A 19,233-nucleotide genomic window follows, 5' to 3' on the forward strand; every position below is an offset into this window, starting at 1 on the left:
GGCCACGGCACCCCGGAATTGGTCGGGATGGGAAAGATCCCCGGGGCTCACCGAGTCCGACCCGTGCCTGATTCCCGCCGCATCCCCAGCCTAGAGCGCTGAGCGCCATGGCCAGCCTGTCCTTGCGCACCTCCAGGGGTAGGGAGTTCACCAGTGCCCTGGGCAGCCCCTGCCAGTGCCTCATCACCGTCCACGTTTTGTAACAGGGCTGGCTGGCTGGCTGGCTGTCTGTCTATCTGTCTGTCTATCTATCTATCTATCTATCTATCTATCTATCTATCTATCTATCTATCTATCTATCTATCTATCTATCTATCTATCTATCTATCTATCTATCTATCTATCTATCTCAGAAAGAGAAATACGCATAAATATATTTGTACACATCCCGCCACAGCCAGCTCTCAACCTCTCGCGAGATCTCGGCGGTTATTTATAGTTCCTGTCCTCTCGCGAGATCTCAGCGGGTATATCTCAGGCCTGCGCCGCCCACGCTGTCTTTTCGCTGCTCTTGGTAGGCGGAAGGCCTTTGGTCCCGCACCGCGTTCCATCCGTCTCCATCCCCGCCATCCGCCTCCACCATGCCGCCCAAGTTCGATCCCAACGAGATCAAAGTCGGTACGTGCCGGCAGCGGGTGCGGGAGGCGGGCGGGGGCCGCGGGGCCCGGCGGGCGCGGCTGACGCGACGCTGTCCCCGCAGTTTACCTGCGCTGCACCGGCGGAGAGGTCGGAGCCACGTCCGCGCTGGCCCCCAAGATCGGACCCCTGGGGTTGGTACGTACCGGGGACAGGGAGGCCGGGGGGAGCGTGGCCTGGGAGGGGAGCGGTGAAACTTGTCCCGGGCGGAGTGGGAAGCGCGTCCTGCTGGGGGGAATGAGTAAATCCCGGGGGATATTTAAGCGGGAGGGATGAACTAAGTTCAGAAGGTGGGAAGCGTGCCATGGGAAACAGCGGGGCGGTGCTGCTCCATCCTGCAGAAAAGGCGTTCGGCAGTACCGCACACGGGGAAGGAGCCGGGGGCAGTGCTGGGGCTCTCGGCTTTACCCGAGCCCTGTGTGACCTCCATGTGTCGTCCCTCAGTCCCCCAAGAAGGTGGGCGATGACATCGCCAAGGCCACGGGCGACTGGAAGGGGCTGCGGATCACGGTGAAGCTGACGATCCAGAACAGGCAAGCGCAGGTACCGCACGCCACAGGGGCCGGCCGGTGCTGCAGGCGTGGAGCCCCCGCGGGCTCCGCCTGCTCCAGCCACCGGCCCGGATCCCGGCAGGGTCCACTCAGCCCTTCATCCTTCCGAGGTGGATAAAATGAGTGCCACACAGGGGCTGTGTGGGGGTCTTCTGGAAAGACCTTAAAACGTGGGTGGGGGGGATGTGTGTGGAGCCTGGGCTGGAGGTTCCTCAGCTCCTGTAGCCACCTGCCACCGTACCTGTTCTGATGCCTGTGGCTGGTACATTCCAGTGGTGAGCTAAGAGGAAGCCCCAGGCAGGAAGCAGTCCTCCCCTGCACGTGGGGAGGCCTGTGCCGAAAACCTGGGAACAAATTCCTGCAGCACAAAAAGCCTGGAGTGTGAGGGAACTGATCAAACCCACACTGCTCTGGCAATTACCTTTGCTGACATAATTGAGTGCTTGAGTTTCTTCATTAATAATGGAATCCCATGTAGAATGGGAGGGAAATTAATCTCTTTGCATTCAGATAGAGGTTGTTCCGTCTGCCTCTGCTCTGATTATCAAAGCTCTGAAGGAGCCACCTCGTGACAGGAAGAAGCAGAAGAACAGTAAGTGTTCCCCTGGCTCTGGTTCTGAAGGTTTTGGGGCTAAAAGAGGGGAAATGCTGGTACCTTTCTCTGGGGTTAGTCGGCACAAACTGGTAAACAGGGGGTATAAGGCTGTTTTTGGGCATCCTGCAGTGCCAAGGTACCAAGAGATGCACATCAGCAGAGAGCTGTGAGGAGATTACGGAGTCATGGACTGGTTTGGGTTGGGAGGGACTTAAGAGCCCATCAGCTCCATCCCTGACATGGGCAGGACACCTTACAGTATCCCAGGTTGCTCCAACCCAGCCCTGGACACTTCCAGGGATCCAGGGGCAGCCACAGCTTCTCTGGGCAAAGGTGGGGTAGATCAGCCACCTGTCCTGTGTCACAGGGCCTGGCACAGCCAGGGGAGCTGGCAGAAATACAGCCTTAGAAAGAGGAATTGGGAATAATTTGGTGCTGCAGTCTGGGAGCAGCACAGTGACAGCAGTCCTGCTGGAGCTGCAAATTCCCAGCTCTCCACGTGGTCTGAGTGCTAGGAATGATGCTCCCAGAGGAAACAGGAGCTGGCAGTGCCCAGTGGCCTCACTGCTGCTGTTCCCTCCCAGTTAAGCACAGTGGCAGCGTCACCTTCGACGAGATCGTGAACATCGCGCGGCAGATGCGGCACCGCTCCCTGGCCCGGGAGCTCTCGGGTGAGTCTGGCCTTGGGCTGCAGGGAGTGTTCCTTCTGAGTGCTCCTTCTGCTCCTTCCCTGCAAGGGAGGGTCCATAGCTGAGTTGTGCTGGCTGGGAACTGGCAGCTCCAACATCTGGAGAGAGAGGCACAGGGATTTTCCAGTGTGTTCCTGGGAGAATCCAGGGTGAGATCTGGGTAAGGGGTCTGTGAGACCTGATGGGCCCTGAGGCTCCAGCCTGCAAATCCTCGAGGGAAGAGATGCAGTGGAGAGCTCTGAGGGGTTCTGTGTGATTCTCAGAATCCAGGCTGGTTTGTAGTGGAAGGGACTTACAAAAGCTCCATGAGTTCCACCCCTTGCCATGGGCAGAGACACCTTCCGCTAGCCCAGGCTGCTCCAGGTTGGCTCCTCAGATGTTTTCCCTGGAAAAACGCTGACAAGCTGTGTCTCCCTGCTGCAGGGACCATCAAGGAGATCCTTGGCACTGCCCAGTCTGTGGGCTGCAGCATTGATGGGAGACACCCCCACGACATCATCGATGACATCAACAGTGGTGCCATCGAGTGCCCAGCTGTAAGTGACCAGCTCTGAATGAAATTGCTGTGTAATGTTTAATTAATGAAAGACTACTTAATGACCTGTGTCTGCTTCTTCCAACAGAGTTAAGACTGCAGAAAAGGAAGTTGCCAGATGGAGGCTCCTTCAGTTTTTTGTAGCACTTTAAATACCTTAATAAAGACCCAGTTGTCTGCAAGCACTGTTGCTGGTTTGGTTTGTCCCTGTCCCATGCTGTGAATTTTCCTTTGGGGAAACTCCATCTTCTGGAAATGTAGCACCTTTGGGGTGATGTGTCCATGCACACTCTGGATGGATTGGGGCAGGGATGGAAATGTGGCTGTTAAAAACTGGTGAAGAATGAGAGCAGAATGTTTAGCCTTGCTTATTCAAAATGAGATCCAGTTGTGTCCTTTGCTCCCTGATGAAATTTGGGTCACTGTCCTGATGACTTGAGGGTCACAGAGCTTGAAGTGGGCTGTAATGACAGGGAGAGGCATGATGGGGAAAAAACCCACATTTTTATCAAATCCACAAGCCCTGGCAGACACCAGTTGTCCCTGGTAGTGTGGAGGGGAGCTGGACCTTCCTTACTCCTAAAGCAAAACTGAGGGAAGCCTGGCCTGGGTGTTCTTGGCCATGGGAATTCCACAAACTCACGGATCTGTCTGTCCCTGCCTGGGCTGGCTGTGTCTTAGGCAGCTCTGCCCAGGCTCCAGGCCTGTGCCTGCCCCTCTCTCCCTGTCCCTAGCTCCATGAGTAGCTGATAGGGTCAAAACCACAGGAGAGTTTGTGGCTCTGCACTTTAATCTGTTTTTCCCCAGCTGCTTGTAGGGCCTTTTTCTGAGGCAGCGAGGAGGAAAAAAAAAAAAGAAATAAAGCTGGAAATCTAGGCACTTGCCATGCTGAGGGAAGAGCAGGAGCTGTATCAGGGGGAGGTTAATGGAGGAGCTCAGGGAAAGGTTCTTCCCCCAGAAGGTGCTGGCACTGCCCAGGCTCCCCAGGGAATGGGCACGGCCCCGAGGCTGCCAGAGCTCCAGGAGCGTTTGGACAGCGCTGCCAGGGATGGACAGGCTGGGATTGTTGGGGGGGCTGGGCTGGGTGATCCTGGTGGGTCCTTTCCAATCCAGGGTATTCTGAGGTTCTAATTGGTTCCTTTGTTGGAATTGACTGTGCTTTAAGCTGGGAGCAATGCTTGGATGCTCATTAGGTCAGGTGTGGCTTTTTGTGCTCTGCAAACTGCCCAATCCCCATCTCTCCAAGGATTTGTGTGGCACAAATTCTGAGGTACACAGGGAGAAAACCTTTGTGTGATGAGTGGCCACAGGCTGAGGGGTCTGCAGAGGGCTGGTGGGTTCCCCATCCTCACCCAAGGCCTGGCTGTGGTGCCAGGGGAGGGTTGGGTCCCTCCCAGCTGTGGTTTTGTAGGGATTGCATTGCTGGTGCTGCCTGAGGTAGGGCAGCCTGGCAGAGGCTGCAGCCCTTCCAGCAGCAGCTCTGCCTTAAGCTCCTTTAAACTCTTTGTGCCCCTTGTGTCAGACACCCACTCTGATGAGAGCCCTGAGAGTTTCAGGAGCTGTTCAGCCTCGTGCTCTTGGGGCTGTCCTGTGTGGGTTTTCCTCCACATGGCAGTGCTTGGAACAGTTGGAAAATGATTCCTTTTGCTTATAGGGAGTTCTCCTGGGACAGGATCCATAACTTTCCCATGCTGCCTGAGGGCATGTGCTCTGGTAGTGCAAAGCTGTGCTTAGGAGTGCTTGCCCGGCAAAAATAAATTTTTTCCAAATCATGCTTCTTCAGAAGGAGGCAGAGGGCTCTAAGGTAATAACCTAGATTAACATCACATTTAAACCCATCTTCCTAATTTATTATTTCATTTAATATCTTTATTAATGACATAGATGAAGGCATCAAGTGCAACTTCAGCAGGCTGCAGGGTGCAGTGACACGTCTCAGGGATGTGATGCCATCCACAGGGACTTGGACAAGCTTGAGCAGGGGGCCAGGGGAACCTCATGAGGTTTAACCAGGGTGAGTGCTGGAGCTGCCGCTGGGTCAGGACAACCCAGGCTGGGGATAAGCAGCTGGAGCAGCCCTGGGAGAAAGATCCCACAAATCTTTACAGTTTTTTGAGAGAATGAAGATGCAGAGGATACCCTGGGCTGAAATCCGAACCAGAAAATTTCTGTGACACCCTCACAGGTCCTGAAGTAACCCCCAGTGCTGGAAGTCCTGCCCTCGTGGGGAGTCTCTTTGGGTGACCCCACAACAGCTCTGTGGTCCCTCAGGGGCACACAGCTGTCCCAGCTGGGCCTGGCTGCTGTCCCAAGGCAGGGCAAAGCCAGTTTGGGCCCCACAGCCCCAGCCTGCGGTCACACCAACATCCAGGCAAACCCCAGCGCCGCTCTCAGGGATGCACAGGGAGGGATTGTCGGGGTGTCCCGGGAGTTGGGACTCCGTGATCCCGGTGGGTTTCTCCAGCTCTGGACACTCTGCTCCCTGTCCGATTCGGCCGGGAAGCGGCTCCGCCCGCACGGCTCCTCGGGGCTGCGCGGGGTGTCCCAGCATCCACGCGGCGGGGCTGCCGCCGCCATGTGCTCCTGGCAGCGAGCCCGGGGCTCCCCGGCCCTAGGGGTACCCCCGACCCCTTCCTGGGGTCTCCAGGGGTGTCCCCGGCCCTGTCCCCGTTCCCGATGCCCCCGTTCAGCCCCTGGGGGGGCGCAGTCCCTTTAAGCGCGGCCGCGACCCCGCTGCCTCCGGCACGGAGCTTCCCGCGAACGTGACGTCACCGCCCGCGCCTCCCGCGCCCGCGCCGCCGCGCCCGCGCGCGGGGCCCCGTCCCACGTGACCCGAGCCGCGGCGCGCCGTGCCCCCATTGGCCGCGGCGGCGGCGTTCGCGGGGGTGACGTAAGGGCGGCGCGGGTCGCCATTGGTCCGCTCGAGCGGGTGGGCGGTGGCGCGGGCCGCCATTGGCTGAGAGGCGCGGGGGGGCGGTGGCGCGGCGGCCCCGCCCCCCGGGTGTGCGCGAGGCGGCGGCGCGTGGCAGCGGCGCGGGGCGAGCGGCGGCCCCGGCCCGGCCCCGCCATGACCGACTTCAAGCTGGGCATCGTGCGGCTCGGGCGGGTGGCCGGCAAGGTGAGTGCGGGGCGCCGGCGGGAGCGGCGAGCCGGGCTTGGCCGCGCCGGGCGGGGCGGGGGGCGGCGGGGCCGGGGCGAGGGTCCGGCCGGGCGGGGGCCAGCGGACGGGCGGGCCGGCCGGCCGGTGCTGCCGGGTGGGGAGGGCCGTGCTGTGCCGGGCCGTGCTGTGCATTACCGGGCCTTACCGAGCCATGGGGCCATGCCGGGGCCACCCTGAGGCCGTGGCGAGGCCTTACGGGGCCGTGCCGTGCAGTCCCGGGTGTTTCCGAGCCGTGCCGTGCGCTCCGGGGCCGTGCTGGGGCCGTGCTGACGGCGCTCTCGCTGTGTTCCAGACCAAGTACACGCTGATCGACGAGCAGGACATCCCGCTGGTGGAGAGCTACTCGTTCGAGGTGAGGGATCCCCGCCGCTGCCCGCGCTCCCTGGCGGTGTTGGAGCGGGTTTTGTGAGTCCCGTCCCCGCCCGGGGCTCCCCCGGCCCCTCCGCGGCCTCCCCGGGCCGGCGCTGCTCGGGCTCCCGGCGGAGCCTCGGCTTTTCCCTTTCCATGTGCCCTGCTCCATCCGAAAAGCACGTGGAAGTGCTGTGCCTGCAATTCCCGTGACTGGGGGGAAAAAGAACCAGTTTTAAGTTACTGAAGTCCTAACTTGGAGACTTGTATTTAAGCTTGTGTTTACTAATTTGTTATGTAGTTTTCTATTTTCATACTATTTGTATGCTTTTGGAGAACCGAGAATTTGTTCTCCCGTAGTTTGGCAAACATTAAAAATGTTCACTCTGCACTTAGTCTTGCATGAGGAAAACACTTAGTATTGTAACTGATTATGGGACCCGAAAAAAGTGTTTCCTCTTCACAGCCGCTAGAAGAGGGTAAGTGGGCTCTACCAAGACTTAGAAAGTGAAAGACAATGTTTGTTAAATCTTTAACAAAGAAGGCTTTTTTTGGAGGAGGGGCCATCATCTGCTAAATTTATTCAGTGCAGAGGGTGCTTTGGGGCTGCTCTTAAGAATTTTAGGAGTTTGGGCAGTGCTGCTGCCAGAACACTCCCTGTTTGTCCATTCCTCTCCTGTGGCAGCCCCTGTGAGTGTCACTGTGGTGGTAACACAGTGACTGTCCCACATGTAACAAGTTCTTGCTGCACTTTGTGGCTTTGGCACCAGCACAGTGTGTGGAGTGCAGGAAAAATGACAGGCCCTGGCTGTCGCAGTGTGGTGGGAGTAGAGGCAGTACTGAAAGCAAAGCCCTGGTGGCTGCACAGGGACAGAGTGTGGATCCTGACGTGAATCCCAGCCCCACAGCTGCATTCCTGCTGTTCTTTATCCAGGCAGGCCCCCAGCTCCTCCCTGCCCTTTCCCGTTTGAGACAACTCAGATCCCACTGAACTCAAGGGACCTGCAGGGTCTAGTGTGGGATGCTGGGTCCATCCCAGTGGAGCAGATGCTGTCTGCCCTTTGTGGGGTGATCTCACAGCGTTTCCGTTCCCTCCAGGCTCGGATGGAGGTGGATGCTGATGGAAATGGTGCTAAAATCTTCGCTTATGCGTTCGACAAGAACCGAGGCCGGGGCTCAGGCCGCCTCCTGCACGAGCTGCTCTGGTGGGTACTGGAGGGAGTGGAAAACCAAGGGTTCAGTTTGCTGCCACCAGCTTGTGTGGGGTGATTTCTCTGCCTGTAGTAGCCAAAATCCCCTCAGGAGAGTTGGAAACACAGCACAGGGTGCCCACAGGACTTTGGTTTGGTTTGCAGTGTCCTCATGGCACAGCCTGTGAAACATTGCAGGCAGGAAAAGCAGAGCCAGGTGAGTGTGGTTCATGGACACCCTGTTCACACCTGAGAAATGCTGCCCAAACTTCAGCAGGGACCTGCACCATTTAATAGGTAAAGACAAACCTTTGAAGGTTTGTTGTGGGGCTTTTTGTCCACTGAGAATGTCAGAGCACTGCAGAGAGGGAAATCTTGATAACTTTAAAGCTGCAGGTGTTTTTTATGCAAAACTGCCAGAAGTGATGCTGCTGATGGTTCATATCAGCTGCTGCATCTTATTTTCAATACTCTACAAATCCTTGAAATCCTTTATAGGATTAACATTGTTTTGGGGCCAGTTTCCTCATTTATGAGAGCAGCTAACTCTCTGAGCTCATCTATTCCACCTTCTAGGTGTTGATGAGTTTGTAGAAAAGTTGGGATCTGCTGAATAAATCTTACTTTTAAAAGCCTTTTTGGAAAAATTAAGCGTATTTTCTATTCAGTTCCCCATCTGTGGAAGTCACAGTGCCCAGAATGCCCTTTATCATTGCAGGTTATCTTTTATCCCCTGGAAGCAGGCTCTGCACAGGAGGAAGGAGACAAGAATATCAGATTATAATTATTTCCAATCTTCTTATTAAATATGGATTTTAACCTGCATCTGTTAATGTTTAATCTTATAGCACATAGAACGTTGTTGAAATTATGAAATTGGCTGCAGTATGTGGAGCAAATCACTGACAGCTGTTGCTAACTGTGAACCTCAGACAGTCATAATTATTATCTGTAAGTAGCGTTAAATAGTACCTGAAAATTATTCAGGTCAATTGTTGAAGGCTGTGCAAATGACAGCCCAGCTATTTGTTTATGACCCAGCCTCTTCTGGCTTGTTCTACTCAAATTAGGAAGTCATTTGAGCATATTCAGTTAGAAAATTCAAATTGTGTTACTCGAGCATGGGCTGGGGTTAAAAATAAGAGATTGAGTGTAGTGGGGATTTTGGAGAGGCACAGAGAGGTGTGTCAGCTGCCAGAGCTGTGGTTCTGAAGTTGCAGTCAGATTTTTGGATTAGAAAATATAAAATATTTCTGCTGTTCCTGTGGATTCCTTTTGGTCCTGAAGGTGTTTGTGTTGCTGATCTTTAGTTGGAGCTCAAATACTGCATGTCAGTGGCTGAGTCTCTGCAGGGGCTGTGAAGATTCTGCCCTTCCTAAACAGCGATTTTGGGATTGCTCTGAGCACAAACCAGGACTGGAGCTCCTTCCTTTGGTGAGGAGGGGCAGTGCTGGAGGTTTGGAGCCTGTGAGAGTCAGAGGAGCTGGGCAGAGCCAGGCAGTGATTGCACTTCCCAGTGCCAGCCTGACTCCTTGGGTGAGTGAAAACAAAGAACATGGATTACTGCAGCTGTAGGTGTGTGACTCAGTTGTTCCCCGCACATGGACCCCAAAAACCATGAAAAAGCAACCCAGCTGTGTGCCTCTGGTTTAAGATACAGTGAGTAGCATGTGGTAGATGCAAGTAAAAATCTTTGAAATTTTTTTTCGTTTCTAGTTAAGCCAGTGTCTTTGTTCATGTCATGAGGCCTTTGGGATAGAAAGCCTGGAACAGCTGGAGCAGTGACAGGGACCTTCTCCCAGAGCCCTCCTGCTGCCCTGTGCAGAGGCAAATGTGGGATTAAAAGGCAACCAAGAGCTGAAAATTCCCCACATGAGCTGCAAAAATTCTTACAGGGGGAGCTTCCTGATGGTTCTTCAGCCTCTCTGGTGCTTGCAGTGATTTCCACATGGGGCTTTGGCTCCCCCAAGCAGGGTTTGGATGTCTCTGCAGAAGTATCATCCCCTCAGCAGCTCCCTGTGGAGCAATCCCAGCTCTGTGTTCTGCTGGGTGCAGAGATGTTCCCTGGGGAACAGCAGCAGCAGGGGATTAGTCATAAGTAGCACCAACTGCATGTTCAAAAAGACATCCAAGACCTGATTTATTTGGGGGGTTTTAATTTTTTTTTTTGTTTTTTTGAGCACTTGCCATCTTGCTGCTTGTAACAGGCTCAGTTCTGGTTCCTGGTGCTTGGAATTGCTGTGTCTGCACCTGTATTCCAATTCTGGGCTCTGAGCTGCTGAAATGCCAAAAGAACAGAGTCCAGATGATTCCCTGAAAATCTTAGGGGAAGGGTTTTGCCTGGCATCTTGCAGGAGCTCAGGAGTGCAGGGAGAGGCAGAAGCTCCAGCTCTGCAGGAGTTTTGCATTACTGCATTGCTAAGGCTGTTCTTCTGCCCCTTGTGCAAGGGACAAGGCAGGTTCTCCACAGCTTGTCCTTCTGCTTAGTTTGGATGAACTGGGATGGCCAAAGAGAGGCCTAGGGAGGGGATCCCAAACTTCCTTCTTGATGTGTGGAGAGAAGGGACCACCCTGAATTTGGCATTACCAGTTCTGGCACCTCAGTGCAGTGGTGTTTAACACTGGCTGCTCACCAGCAAAGCCCAGCTTCCACCGTTACTTAGGCTTTTGTCACTTGAGGCCGCAGAAAAGCTGGCAGTGATGTAGATAAATGTGGTTTCATACAAGGAAGTAAAGACTGGCTCAGTGTGGTGAGGGAATTTGGTCAGAATTTGCTTTTTGGGGTGTTGGGTGCAGATCTGGACTGTGGAGGAGCAGGGATATGTGCTACTCTGCTGTAACATCCCAGTGTCCAGGATCTCATAATCCTTTCTCTTTCCCCAACTCCAGCAGTTTCTAAACTCATCTAATAAAATCAAAAATATTTCTTAATTTAGTCTTGGAATCCCCTTCCCTTTCCCCCCTACACAGTCTGTTCTTGCTCTGAACTTCAGTCTCCTCCTCCCAGATTCCTGTCTCCTATCTGTCCCATCTCTCCAGCTGCCACTTTGTTCCAGGCTCGTTGTAAGAACCTTAACTCCTTCCCTGTCTCCATATCTGACTGATGCTCACCTCCAGCAGTTCACCAGTTCCTGGATTCCCACTTGGAACCCTCAGGACTCCTGATTCCCTTTGCCAGACCCTCTTCTGGCCTTCAGCAACTCAAAAGGAGCTTTTACTATAATGGCCCAGTGCCAGAGGGCAGGGATAGATGGGATATTGGGAAGCCCTTCCCTGACAGGGTGGGGAGGTCCTGGAAGTGACCCTGGTTTCCTGGAAGTGTCCAAGGCCAGGTTAGATGGGGTTTGGAGCAACCTGGGATAGTGGAAGCTGTCCCTGCCCATGGCAGGGCATGAGCTGGATTTTAAATTCCCTTCCAACCTAAATCAAGGTGGGATTCTGGAATTCTGCCTTTAGGGCACTTCTGCAGACTCCTTGCCATAGTTTATTTGCTTTAATATGTGTAGTTTGGTTTCTTTTTCTCCAAAAGAAGGATTTTATTAGTTTACCTCCAAAGGGAAGAACTTTTCCCTGTTCCATGGAGCCCCAGCAGACTCCCTGACAGAGCTCCAGACTCTGTTTTCATGCAGGGGTGTCCTCACAGGAATTACCTGGAGGGAGTGGAGCACAGTCTGTGTGTGGGTGCTGCTTGTAGCTTCTCCAAGGGGATTCTCCTCATTAAATTCTGCAAAGTTTTGGGGCATTTGTGAAGTGCAAGAGTTATATCCAGTGTATATAACTTACACATATCTGGATGGATTCTGACAAAGAATACAGAATCCTGCATTTTTCACTGTAAGTTACATTGAAATGAGTTTCCTGTTCTGCTGGGTAATGCTAACCTTTGTAAAGGTTAAAAAAGTAGGAATTTTTAAACTCAGGCAAATATCTCTTCAAAATTAAAGGAACTATTTGAGCTGAAATGTTCAGTAAAGGCTGAGCAGGACTCAGTGTCCAGGTGAAGGATGAAGTTGTGGGAAGCTGCTGGAAGGTCTCCATGGAGGAGCTGCTGGGTTACCCTCAGTGAGTGCTGTCAGCTCTGCTTGATCCTTGTTCTCCTGTGCTGGGAAGTTCCTCATGGCAGAACAAACACAACAACACAGCCTCTGTCCAGGCTTTGCATTTCAGCTGGGATGGGGATTCCTACAAGAAGTAATACTAAAACTTGTCCAGGCATGAGGGTGTTTGACAGTGAGCTTGATGAAACAGAGAAAGGAGAGGTGAAAACGAGGGGGAAGGGGAAATGGAGACTCCTAAAAACCAATAGGGAAGATTCCCCCTGCAGCCATCCTGGCTTAGTCCTGCTCTGGGTTTTGAGCAAGTTTCAGGTGTCTCTTGATCAATTGTGGAGTTATTTCAGACTGTCAGTGTGTTACACACAATTAGAGTCCAAAAAGCATTTGCATACTCAGTGAAACCTCTGCCCTGTTGTTGTTCAGAGATGTTTCTTCATAAATAATAAGCCCTGTGACTCCACACGAGTGCCAAGCTTGCAAGTATCTGATAGAATTTCCTATGAAAATAATAAGCCATTATTGGCACCTTTATAGCAACACTGTAATTCTATGGATCTCTAGCAGTAGCTGGAGGAGTAGACTGGAACTAAGCAATATGTTTAAAATTACTCTATACTCTGTGTTTTGATTCAACTAATTTATAATTGCAATCACCTACTGGAAAAAGGCACCTTCTCCTGGGAGTTGCCCTGTGTGAAGGAGCCACTGGAGTCTGTCTGCAGCCCAGTGCCAGCAGGTCCAAACTCACACTGCCTCTGGAATTGCTGTGATCCTTTGTTTTTTAGCTGTTTTGTTCACCACTGACCTTCAGGTTGGTTTTGTGTCCTGCAGGGAGAGGCACAGGGGAGGGATTGCTCCTGGCTTTCAGGTGGTGCATCTGAACTCGGTGACCGTGGACAACCGCCTGGACAATCTGCGCCTCGTCCCCTGGGGCTGGAAGCCCAAGGCTGAGGAAATCTCTAGCAAACAAAGGTATGGCAGCACCTGGGAAGGAAAATCTCTTCAGATGTTGTCTCCTTCCTTTAGTGATTTTTGCCTTGGCAGAGCCTTTTTTATTTAACCTTGGACACTTTGCACATCACTCTGTCCTGGTTTCCTCACCCGGGGCTCGGTCTGTGCTGGTGTCCCTGCTGTGCAGGATCTCACCCTGGGGCTGTGCCGAGGTCCTGCTGTGCCAGCTGGAGCAGGGAGCCTCTGTGCCCTCCCAGCTGAGCAGCTCAGGGAAACCTGCACATCTCCCTGCCTTCTGCCCCTCAGGCACTGAAATCCCAGTGGGAGCTGGGAGCTGCAGGATGCTCATGATGGAACTTGTGATTGGGGTTGGACTCACTCAGGGGGTTTCTGGGCTCAGCTTCCAGCACCTCTCACCAGCAGCTTGTGGGAGCTTCCCACGGGCTGGGTTTCACTGATGGCACTCAGCACATCAAACTCATAATGCCAGAATGGATCTGGATAATCCATGAGGGGACATACTGGGAGACCACAGACTTCACACCACACTCTTCTCCTGAAACATTTGCACAGCAGCAGCTTTAAGATTGGGGTGTTTGGAGCCGATTAAACTGATTTTGAGAAGTTGTAATGAATTACAAATGCTCCACATGATTTTGGGGTTCAAGAACAAGAAACAGACTTCAAGCTAGAAATTAATTTTGACTTGGTGTGAATAATTTTGCACAGAATTAATTTTACTCGATGTAAATGTTTCTTGATTGATACCTTTAAACTTTTGGGGTTACTTAGACTAAAATAACCTTAAAATACCCAATATATGAGCAGTATGAGGCTAAATACAATGTTGACCTTATTTATTATTAAATTTGTAGTCAGTTTCTCTATATGATTATTAGGAATTGATGTATTAAACTTGTCCTTTTTTTTTTAACCCCTCAGGGAACAAAGCCTGTACTGGCTGGCAATCCAACAGCTTCCTACAGACCCCATAGAAGAGCAGTTTCCTGTCCTGAATGTAACCAGATATTACAACGCTAATGGGGATGTTGTGGAGGAGGAAGAGAACTCCTGCACTTACTATGAATGTCACTACCCTCCCTGCACAATGATTGAAAAACAGGTGGGTTCAGAGAGCTGGGAGTGAGCATGGAATGCCTTGGGCTAATGGTGTGTCTAGGGATTTATTTATGATTCAAAATGTAGAGCTGTACATGAGCCATTCAATGGCTAAAAGCAATAATTTTCTTCCACTCAGGTTTTCTTTGGCCTGAACCTCCAGACCATGTTATAATTTTCAGTTGGAGGGAATGTGGGTTTGAATTGGAGCAGTGGATGTTACTGGGCTGCTGGGAGGAGGGTCATTTCTGCAGAGTGCACAAAAAGCCAGGTGGGAGCTTTCCTGCAGGGATGAGAGAGCAGCTGTGGGAGGCAGCAGGAAACGTTGTGAGAGGGTTTGGACAGTCATGGAATCAAAAAATAACCTGGTCACCATTTCCTGAGCAGAAGGTGAATTGGAGTGGTTTTCATTCAGGGGAGAGCTGGGAGGAAGAGTTCTGCTGGAGGAAGATAAAACAGCATCAAGAGTGAGAGAATGAGTTGTGCAATGGCTGTGCCTCTGTCACACAGATGCCTTATCAGGGCTTTTCTTGTAATAGCAGATGCTGAGTAGGCTAAACCCATTGTGTTCCACTTTCTGCTTTAGGAAAGGAAACATTTGCAAAAATGATCTTAAATTCTCTGTGTTTGAAACAGAGGCAGCTCTGCCTTTTATTTGAGTCTGTGCCCAAAAGCTCCCTGGATAACAGTAACTTTGGCAATGGCTGAGCTTGTGCATCCCTCCTGATAATTTCTGAATTTCAGGTGTTGGTATTGAAAACAGAACTTAAGTTGACAAAACAGCAGCATTGTGACAACAAGTGTGTAATGCTCCAGTATTTTGTCTATTAAGCCCATTATACAAGAGCAAATATACAGGCACAGAAATTGCTTCAAACCCTCTGAAATTCGTGGTGTTCATAGAATCCCAGACTGGTTTGGGTTGGAAGGGACTTTACAATTCATTTCATTCCATGGGCAGGGACACCTTCTACTGTCCCAGGCTGCTCCAAGTCCTGTCCAGCCTGGCTTTGGACACTTGCAGGGATCCAGGGGCAGCCACAGCTTCTCTGGGCACCCTGTGCCAGGGCCTTACAGGAAGGATTTCTTCGCAATATCCTTCTAACCCTACTCTCCTGTCACCTGTTTGTGGCAGGCATGGAAGATCTGATCATGCAGCCCCTTGGGAATGCTGCTGGGGTGCCCCCTGGGAATGCTGCTGAGCTCTGGGCACTGAGCAGCCCCTCTAACACCACCTTTTGTTCCCAGCTACGTGAATTCAACATCTGTGGGCGCTGCCAGGTGGCGCGGTACTGCGGCTCGCAGTGCCAGCAGAAGGACTGGCCTGCTCACAAGAAACACTGTCGGGAGAAGAAAAGGACCTTCCAGCAGGAGCTCGGACCAGAACGATGACCGGGTGGCAGAGGCCTCTCAGCAGCAGGATTCCTTCCCAAAGGCATGGGACTCTTGCTTTTGCACAGTATGACAGACTGCTTATCAAAGCCAGAGGCACTGAAGAAAAACCCTGTGATGCTTGAGCAGAATGGCTGACTGGACTAAGCCAGCTCTGACTGGTGCTGTGGAAAGGGATCGGGTCTGCCCTTCCAGTATTATATTCTCAAGCAAAAAGACTACTGTGGAGGCTCCAGGCAGGAAGCTTCTCATTATTTATATGTTAATACGTTTGTAAACTCATGTACAGTTTTTGTTAGGAATTCTTGATAGCACTCATTAACTGTAATGTTCAGATGAGAACATGTTGTTGGCCTAAAAGTTTAAAAAAAAAAAAAAAAGAAAAGAAAAAAAGTCATGTAGCAAAAGCTTTTCCTCCCATGTGGCAGAAGTGTCTGTGGCAGTGCCAAGGCCGGCGGGGCAGGCTTTGGCATCAGCACTTACTCTGGAGAACTCTGCATGGAAGCTCTATTAAAAAAAAATACAAACAAAAAAAAAGAGCAAAGTAAAGGTTGGAATGAATCCATGTCTGCTCTCTGGCTTTTTCCCCTTCCCTTCCAGCTGCCTGTAGAGCTCAGTCACCCCTGGGTGCTGGAAGTCCCTGCAGGGCAGGAGCAGTGCCCCAGGAGCTGGCAGCGGGCACAGGGACCCTCTGGGATCAGTGTCCAGGCACTGCAGCTGGGGCTGCTGGAGATGGGCCTTGGAGCAGCCAGGATTTTCAGGAGCTGGATCAGCTTTCTGTTCCAAAGCCCTTGTACAAAGGGCAGTGGTAGGGGAGCTCAGGTAGCAGCTGGGTGTGGATGTGGGTGCCCTCATGGCTTCCCCGTAGCATAGCAAACACTCCAGTCATGTGCAGAGGTGTTTAAATATCTAGTATTGGGTATTTTGAATTATTTATTCATTTTTTAAAGAGTTGTCATCAATCCAAGAATCACTTTTTGATTTTTTTTATATAGTAATGAGTAAAAGTAGTATGGGAGGAGGATTTCTCTTGCAGAGCACATGCCTATTTTTCTTTTAATGAATAACCATTTTCTTTTTCATTTTTGCCTTAGAAGTGTAAGGAATATCAGTTGAGTTTCCTGACGAACTAAATGGATAATTTAGTGCCAGGTGTTAGTGTTGCTTCACAGTAGAAGAATGTGAGCTGCTGAGTGCTTAATGCAGAGCCTTTCTTGGAGTGCTTAGTGAAAATTTTTTGTAAAAGCCGTTTAGAATTTTGATTTTTCAATCAGGATTCACTTTGCTACTTCATGTTGCAATGTTGGTCTTGCTTGTATTCAATTTGTTAGAAAATTGATCTGCTGTGGACTTCCAATATTATATTCTGTTTCTAATATCTGCTCAGGAAGTTCTGAATTATTAATATTTGGGTGGGTTTTGATCCTTTGGCTTCAAGCATCTTGGGAAATAGCAAAGAACTTCTGAAACTTCCTGCTGGAAGTTCACCTGAAGGTGCTTGGTTGAGTTGCCACTCAAACCACAGTTTTACTGTAACTTACCTCTTCAGGCAGCCCAAAGTGCCTTTCAGTATGAAAAAAACCAAGCAGGACCCAAACAAATTTTCCTGTGATGGGTACTTTTTTTTTAAAGGAAACATTAATTCTTTCCTTGAAATGAAATGCACAGTTTTGATTAATATAAAATGGGACATAAGGAATATTTTGTTTATTATTTGAGGTAATCCATTGAACAGGGCAGAAGTATTGACATTTTTCCCATTGCCTGTTTAAAAGACTATTTGTTCTGCCAGTTTTCCATTTTATTACCAGGAATCATGTTTATCAAAACAAAGTGCAGTCTTAGAGCCCTTAAACACTTGAGCAGCACCAAGCAGGGAAAAGCTGGTGCTGATGTTTGTGATGCTGCTGTGAGGACAAGGACAGGCTGCAGACCAAGGCCTGGTGTGGGGCAATGGAGAAATTCCTCTGAGAATGAGGGAAGGGTGGGATAAAGGCAGGGTGGAGGGTGTTTGGGGAAATCCCAATCCCAGGAGTGTGGGAGGGAAGGGGCTGGGAGGGATGGGGTGCAGCAGGTGGGGGGATGCCCACAGGGTTAAAGGGCTGTGACACCAACCTGAGTGGAAGGAAACTGCCCAGAGCTCCTGCAAAGGCTCAGGAGATAACAGCTGCTGACCTGGGGGTGTGATTGACTCCAGACTGTCCTTGTGCCAGAGTAGGGAAGTGGTGATGGGCATTTTGACTCTTGGAAAGGTCTTGAGGACTGCAGTGAACATATCCCTGCATGCTGGTGGGGCAGGTTGTGTGATCAACGATTCTGGCAGATCTTGGTACCTACAGAGATTTTCCCTCTCAGTAAGGAGGGTCAGAAAGGAACTCTCCAAGCTCCCCAAGCCACCCCAGAGGATGGAGCTCTTGTAAAGCCCTCCTTACTCACAGAGAACTGAGGCTGGCAGGGATAGCTTTATATGGACAAGTATTAAAAAACCCAGGATTGGAGTCATTTATCTGGGAGCAGACCTGGACAGTTCTACTAAAGAACTTAATCTTCTAAGGGCTTCCACCTGGTAGAGATATTCTTCATCCAAGCTGTTTCCTGTAAGGAAATCTGCTAAATCCAGCTCAGGTCAGGAGCTGCAGTGTTCAGAGGACTGCACAGCCCCTGTAAACACACTGAAATGTTGATAGAGGTACCTTCCACGTGCTCCTTCCTATCCAAGTAGGATGATATCACCTATCCCAACATGCAGAAAACACAACTGGAAATCCTGGATGGCTTAGGGAACACAAAATATGAAGTACAGTGGATTGCAGGGCTTGGTGTTTTGATACTTGCATCTTGAACCAGCAGGTTATAGTTTTAGTTTTCCTCTGTGACTGAACTTTGAATGAAACTGGTGGTAAAAGGAGCTGAAAGACTGAAATGCTTATGGGAGGCATGGAGATGGTGTAAGACACCACATGAGCCAGGAGCAAAACTTCACCACCCAGCAAAACAGCACTGAGAGCAAAAGGAGGCTGGTGTGATTAAAAGGAGCATGTGGAATACTCTGGGTAAGAATAAATCCTTTGTAAACTGGACTTGTGTCCAAATGGTCAGAGATGGGAAAAATAACATTTGGCAGGTGAAATGTAGAACAAGTAAACAAACCAACCCAACAAAATAATGCAAAGGAAAATGGAATATGAAGAATGTTTGAGTCATAAAATTTGCATGAGTAGTTTTGAAAAAATCAGGAGCAGGGGGACTGCTGGAGTCAGCAGAGACTGGTGCACAGTGAAGGGAAGGGCTGACCTGAAGATGGAAGTCTCAGCAGAAGAAAATCCAGTGAATTGTTTGCATATGTGTTCCCTCTAAAAGAGCCTGGTGGAGTTCACACAGGAATACTTCCATATGGAGAGCTCCACAGAGAATCTGTTCATGACAGAAGTGCTTTTAGGAGAGATTAAAGTTCAGCTGAAATGAGCAGCAATAAGTTGCCAGGACAGACGGTGCCACCTACGACTCTGAGGAGCTCAGGGATGAATAAACTGAGCTCCCAGCTGGGATGGTGACCTCGTCCTTAGTACAGTGTCACAGCAAATGCCACAGCAGCTTCTGGAAGGAATTTCAAACTACAGCCACCTGCACTTTGCGAATTCATGGATGCTGTGATGCAGCACCAATGGCTGAATACCGAGGAGGAGTCAGTGTGGCTTTTGTACAGGGAAATGCTTCGAAACTTTACTGGAATTGCTTCAAGTCCAGGCATCAACAAGCAGGGAAAAGAGGACTTGTTTAGGACAGAACTCCATTTAATGATGACTTTGATCAAGGCACTTAAGGAAAAAAAGCTGCTTGTCAAAAGGGAAATGTCACATAGGCAAACAACTGTTTAAAAGACAGGAAAGAAAGAGCAGAAGGGAGGATTTCTTTTTTGGGTGGTGGTGGGAAGTAAACAGCTAGATGACCAATACATTTAAAAAATTAGAAAAAAGGTAATGTTCATTGAAACAGACACCATCCACTGATG

At 50.7% G+C, this 19,233-nt stretch overlaps 2 protein-coding genes and 1 non-coding gene across 3 annotated transcripts; all 3 read left to right on the forward strand.

Annotated features, from left to right (window-relative positions):
- The first annotated feature begins 472 nt into the window (after positions 1–472).
- RPL12 (ribosomal protein L12) lies at positions 473–3,188 on the forward strand. The gene is made up of 7 exons (XM_033077523.1): positions 473–618; positions 701–774; positions 1,081–1,179; positions 1,698–1,779; positions 2,367–2,453; positions 2,895–3,007; positions 3,095–3,188. The coding sequence occupies exons 1-7, from the start codon at positions 582–584 to the stop codon at positions 3,098–3,100; spliced, it is 498 nt and encodes a 165-aa protein (XP_032933414.1). The 5' UTR covers positions 473–581; the 3' UTR covers positions 3,101–3,188.
- Positions 1,416–1,543, forward strand: LOC117005856. Its single transcript, XR_004419894.1, has one exon. It is a non-coding gene; the product is annotated as a small nucleolar RNA SNORA65 (small nucleolar RNA).
- Positions 3,189–6,008: 2,820 nt separating the features above from the next.
- Positions 6,009–16,599, forward strand: ZMYND19 (zinc finger MYND-type containing 19). Its single transcript, XM_033077823.2, has 6 exons — positions 6,009–6,124; positions 6,459–6,518; positions 7,613–7,719; positions 12,591–12,731; positions 13,653–13,833; positions 15,078–16,599. The coding sequence occupies exons 1-6, from the start codon at positions 6,074–6,076 to the stop codon at positions 15,219–15,221; spliced, it is 684 nt and encodes a 227-aa protein (XP_032933714.1). The 5' UTR covers positions 6,009–6,073; the 3' UTR covers positions 15,222–16,599.
- Positions 16,600–19,233: the final 2,634 nt, after the last annotated feature.

Source organism: Catharus ustulatus, chromosome 21 (genome assembly GCF_009819885.2).
Source record: "Catharus ustulatus isolate bCatUst1 chromosome 21, bCatUst1.pri.v2, whole genome shotgun sequence".
Lineage (NCBI taxonomy): Eukaryota > Metazoa > Chordata > Aves > Passeriformes > Turdidae > Catharus > Catharus ustulatus.

Coding starts and splice junctions, on each gene's coding strand:
- ZMYND19 (XM_033077823.2), top strand. CDS start 6,074: ATGACCGACTTCAAGCTGGGCATCGTGCGGCTCGGGCGGGTGGCCGGC. Junction 6,519..7,612: donor TGGAGAGCTACTCGTTCGAG/GTGAGGGATCCC, acceptor CGTTCCCTCCAG/GCTCGGATGGAGGTGGATGC. Junction 7,720..12,590: donor CTCCTGCACGAGCTGCTCTG/GTGGGTACTGGA, acceptor TGTGTCCTGCAG/GGAGAGGCACAGGGGAGGGA.
- RPL12 (XM_033077523.1), top strand. CDS start 582: ATGCCGCCCAAGTTCGATCCCAACGAGATCAAAGTCG. Junction 1,180..1,697: donor TCCAGAACAGGCAAGCGCAG/GTACCGCACGCC, acceptor CTTTGCATTCAG/ATAGAGGTTGTTCCGTCTGC. Junction 1,780..2,366: donor CAGGAAGAAGCAGAAGAACA/GTAAGTGTTCCC, acceptor GTTCCCTCCCAG/TTAAGCACAGTGGCAGCGTC.